We start from the raw sequence: 5,000 nt of genomic DNA, 5'->3' as shown, positions 1-5,000 counted from the left end.
ACGGCAGGAAGTTCTGGGCAAGGGCAGGAAGTTCTGGGCGAGGGCAGGAAGTTCTGGGCGAGGGCAGGAAGTTCTGGGCGAGGGCAGGAAGTTCTGAGCAAGGACAGGAAGTTAGCTCTGAGCAAGGGCAGGAAGTTCCGGGCGAGGGCAGGAAGTTCTGGGCGAGGACAGGAAGTTCTGGGCAGGAAGTTTTCGGGCAAGGACAGGAAGTTGCGCAGGAAGTTCCGGGCGAGGGCAGGAAGTTGGGCAGGAAGTTCCGGGCGAGGGCAGGAAGTTGGGCAGGAAGTTCTGGGCGAGGACAGGAAGTTGCGCAGGAAGTTCCTGGCGAGGGCAGGAAGTCTTGGCTTTGGGGGCGGAGCCAGCTTTGGGAATTCCGGATTCTTCTCCCGCTTCCAGATCCGAGGATCAGGACCGGATCCAGCAAGAGGAAGATCCCCGGAGAGTCGCTAATTAATCCTGGATTCGTCCGGTAATTAATGAGTCCAGAGTGACAGCCGCCAATCAATTCTTTTATTTTTTATTGTTATATTGTTATCATTATTATCAATTATTATCAATTATTATTATTATTATCAATTATTATTATTATTATTATTATTATTATTATTATTATTATTATTATTATTATTATGATTTCTCTTCCTAGCAAGAAGACTCCGACCGGAGATATTTAGATATATTATTTTAATTTTATCATGATAATGAACAATATTATTTTATTGAGATAATTATTATATATTATTATTTTATTTTGATGATTATTATCGCTATTTTATTCCTATTATTAAATATTATTCTTCCTTTTATCTTAATTTAATATGATCGTTATTTCTCTTCCTAGCAAGAAGACTCCGACCGGCGTCGATTTCGAAGACGCCTGAATTTTTAATTATTATTATTAATTATTCTTGCTATTCTTAATTTTATTTCTGAATTTCAATTATATTATATCATGGAGTGTCTTGATTTATTTCCCCCTCCGGAACGTGAATAAATTTCCATATAATTTCCATATTTATTCCATGTTTATTTTACTATTAAATACTTATTAAAGTATTCGGGTACATGATTATTCAGTTATTACAGGAAAATTATTAAAGTACATGATTATTCAATTATTACAGAAAAATGATGAAAGAATTAAAGGACATGATTATTCAATTATTACAGGAATTATTCAATTATTCAATTCGATTATTCAATCATTCAATTTGATTATTCAATTCAATTATTCAATTATTCAATTACAGTAATAAACTACATGATTACTCAATTATTACAGGAAAATGATGAAAGAATTAAAGTACACGATTATTAATTTATTACAGGAAAATGATTCAATTACAGTATTAAAGGACATGATTATTCAATTATTACAGGAAGTATTCAATTATTCTATTAAATTATTCAATTATTCAATTCAATTATTCAATTAAAGTACATGATTATTAAATGATTACAGCAAAATTATTCAATTATTCAATTATTCAATTCAATTATTCAATTATTCAATTACAGTATTAAAGTACATGATTATTCAATGATTACAGGAAAAGGATTCAATTAATGATTCAATTAATGATTATTCAATTATTACAGAAAAATAAAATTATCATCGAAAAGCAAAAGGAAAAAGAGCGAAATCGGCGAAAAATATAATATAATATAAATATATATTATATTATTAATAAATTTTTATAATAATATAATATAATATAATATAATATGGCAGCTAACAGGTTAATTAATGGCCAGCACTTGGGGGGCTGGACTAGTTGTCTAGGGCGGCTCTGATTGGCCCCCCAACTTGGGGGTCGGAAGGGGAGGTTCCTTGGGGGTCTGGTCCAAGATGGCCGCCAGGAGTGGGGGGGATCTGTGGGGGGAATTCTCCCGTCTGGGCTGCGTTGACCCCCAAGTGGGGTCCAGCCCCACCCAGACCCCCTCCTTGTGCCCCCCAACTGGGATAACTGGCCAGGGGTCTCCGTCCTCAGGCCCCCCAAGTTGTGGGGCACCCCACGTAATCCTGGGATCCCCTCCCTGAGCCCTCAAGTTGGGGGTCCAGCCCCACCAAGGGCATCCCCCACCCAGACCCCCAACTGGGATAACCGGCCCCAACAGGGGTCTCCGTCCTCCAGCCCCCCATGTTGTGGGGCACCCCCTGTGATCCTAGAACCCCATCCTTGTGCCCCACAACTTGGGGGTCCAGCCCCACCAAGGGCAGTTCCCCCACTCAGACCCCCTCCTTGTGCCCCCCAACTGGGATAACCGGCCCCAACAGGGACATGGAGGTGTCTCCACCCTTGGGACCCCCAAGTTAGGGGTCCAGCCCCACCAGTGAGCTCCAACGCCCAGACCCCCTCCTACTTGTGAGCCCCCCAAGTTGTGGGGCACCCCGTGTGATCCTGAGACCCCATCCTTGAGCCCCACAACTTGGGGGTCCAGCCCCACCAATGGCAGTTCCCCCACCCAGACCCCCAACTGGGATAACCAGCCCCACCAGGCGTCCTCCAGCCCCCCAAGCTGTGGGGCACCCCATGGGATCCTGGGACCCCCTCCTTGTGCCCCACAACTGGGGGACAGGCCACACTAGGTGTCTCCGCCCTTGGGACCCCATCCTTGTGACCCCCAAGTTAGGGGTCCAGCCCCACCAAGGGCATCCCCCACCCAGACCCCCAACTGGGATAACCTGCCCCGCCAGGGGTCTCCGTCCTCCAGCCCCCCAAGTTGTGGGGCCCACCGTGGGGCAGCCCCCAAGTTGTGGGGCACCCCGAGTGATCCTGGGACCCCCTCCTTGTGCCCCACAACTTGGGGGTCCAGCCCCACCAATGGCATTCCCCCACCCAGACCCCCAACTGTGATAACCGGCCCCACCAGGGACATAGAGGTGTCTCCGCCCTTGGGACCCCCAAGTTAGGGGTCCAGCCCCACCAGGGATCTCCACCGCCCAGACCCCCTCCTACTTGTGAGCCCCCCAAGTTGTGGGGCACCCCGTGTGATCCTGGAACCCCATCCTTGTGCCCCCAAGTTGGGGGTCCAGCCCCACCAATGCCATCCACCACCCAGACCCCCTCCTTGTGCCCCCCAACTGGGTTAACCAGCCCCACCAGGTGTCCTCCAGCCCCCCAAGTTGTGGGGCCCGCGTGTGATCCTGGGACCCCCTCCTTGAGCCCACAAGTTGGGGGTCCAGCCCCACCAATGGCAACTGGGATAACTGGAGGAGCCCCCCAAGTTGTGGGGCCCGCTGTGGGGCAGCCCCCTACATGGGCCGGACGACTTCCCGGTAGGCCTGGATGATCTCGAGATCCGTGGGGCAGGAGAAGCGGAATTCCTTGGCCCCCCGGGCGGCTTGCAGGTAGCGGCGTACGCCCCACAAGTCGGGGGGCAGAGCGGCGGGGCGGTAATGGCGGCAGACGACCTGGGGGGAGGAAGGGGCGGGGTTAGAGGGGGCGGGTTATGGGGCGGGAAGGAAGGGAGGAGGGAGGGAGGAAGGAAGGAAGGAAGGAAGGAAATGAAGAGAAGGAAGGAGGGAAGGCAGGAGGGAGGGAAGGAGGGAGGGAAGGAGGGAGGGAAGGAAGGAAGGAAGGAAGGAAGGGAGGGGAGGGAGAAAGGAAGGAGGGAGGGAGGAGGGAGGGAGGGAAGGAGGGAGGGAAGGAAGGAGGGAGGGAAGGAGGGAGGGAAGGAGGGAGGGAAGGAAGGAGGGAGGGAAGGAGGGAGGGAAGGAGGGAGGGAGGGAAGGAGGGAGGGAAGGAGGGAGGGAAGGAAGGAAGGAAGGGAGGGGAGGGAGAAAGGAAGGAGGGAGGGGGGAGGGAGGAAGGAAGGAGGGAGGGAGGGAGGGAGGGAGGGAGGGAGGGAGGAGGGAGGCAAGGAAGGAAGGAAGGAAGGAAGGAAATGAAGAGAAGGGAGGAGGGAAGGAAGGAATGAAGGAAAAGGGAAGGAAGGAAGGAAAGAAGGGAGGGAGAAAGGAAGGGGAGGGAGGGAGGGAGGGAGGGAGAGAGGAAGGAAGGAAGGAAATGAAGGGAAGGAAGGAGGAAGGAATAAAGGAAGGAAGGAAGGAAGGAAGGAAGGAAGGAAATGAAGAGAAGTAAGGAGGGAGGGAAGGAAGGAAGGAAGGGGAGGGAGGGAGGAGGGAGGGAGGAGGAGGGACGGAAATGAAGAGAAGGAAGGAGGGAAGGAAGAAGGAGGGAGGGACGGAGGGAGGAAGGAAGGAAGGAAGGAAGGAAGGAAGGAAAGGAAGGAAATGAAGGGAAGGAAGGAGGGAGGAAGGAAGGAAAAGGGAAGAAAGGAAGGAAAGAAGGGAGGGAGAAAGAAGGGGGAGGGAAGGAGGGAGGGAGGGAGGGAGGAAGGAAGGAAATGAAGAGAAGGAAGGAGGAAGGAATAAAGGAAAAAAGGAAGGAAGGAAGGAAGGAAGGAGGGAAGGAAGGAAGGAAGGAAGGAAATGAAGAGAAGGAAGGAGGGAAGGAAGGAAGGAAGGAAGGAAGGAAAAGGGAAGAAAGGAAGGAAAGAAGGGAGGGAGGGAGAAAGGAAGGGGGTGGGAGGGAGGGAGGAAATGAAGAGAAGGAAGGAAGGAAGAAATAAAGGAAAAAAGGAAGGAAGAAGGAGGGAAGGAAGGAAGGAAGGAAGGAAGAGAAGGAAGGAAGGAAGGAAGGAAAGAAGGAAGGAGCGAATGGAGAAGAAAGCAACCACTCACCTCCACGATGTTCAGCTTGGGGAGGAGCCGGCAGTCGGCCAGGGTCATGTGACCCCCCTCCAGGAAGGGGCCCCCTTGGCCCCGCCCCTCCCCGGTCAGGTGACCCTCCAGCTTCCATAGGGCGCGGAGGAGGCGGAGTCGGAGGGCTGGAAGGGGCGGAGACATAGGGGGCTCAGGCTCCGCCCACGGAATGGTAGACCCGTCCGTAGCCCCGCCCACACCTCATAGACCCCGCCCACACCTCATAGACCCCGCCCATGGCTCAGCTCACACCTTAGACCCGCCCACACCTCTAAACTCCACCCCTACCTTC

The 5,000-nt window shown here is 51.5% G+C and overlaps 1 protein-coding gene across 1 annotated transcript in view; it reads left to right on the top strand.

Moving 5' to 3' along the window:
• Positions 1-1,012, top strand: part of LOC310699081 (protein PAXX-like) — an 11,863-nt gene extending 10,851 nt beyond the window's left edge. The window contains exons 6-7 of the mRNA XM_083520694.1: positions 404-469; positions 842-1,012. Of these exons, the coding sequence (XP_083376820.1) occupies positions 404-469; positions 842-881 (106 nt within the window). The 3' untranslated portion in view covers positions 882-1,012. The remainder of the gene's footprint in view (positions 1-403; positions 470-841) is intronic.
• Positions 1,013-5,000: the final 3,988 nt, after the last annotated feature.

This window comes from Podarcis liolepis (genome assembly GCF_965112155.1).
Source record: "Podarcis liolepis genome assembly, contig: HAP1_SCAFFOLD_292, whole genome shotgun sequence".
NCBI classification, from domain to species: domain Eukaryota; kingdom Metazoa; phylum Chordata; class Lepidosauria; order Squamata; family Lacertidae; genus Podarcis; species Podarcis liolepis.
Note: the sequence above shows the minus strand (reverse complement) of the source record. Positions and strands in the feature narration are given on the sequence as shown.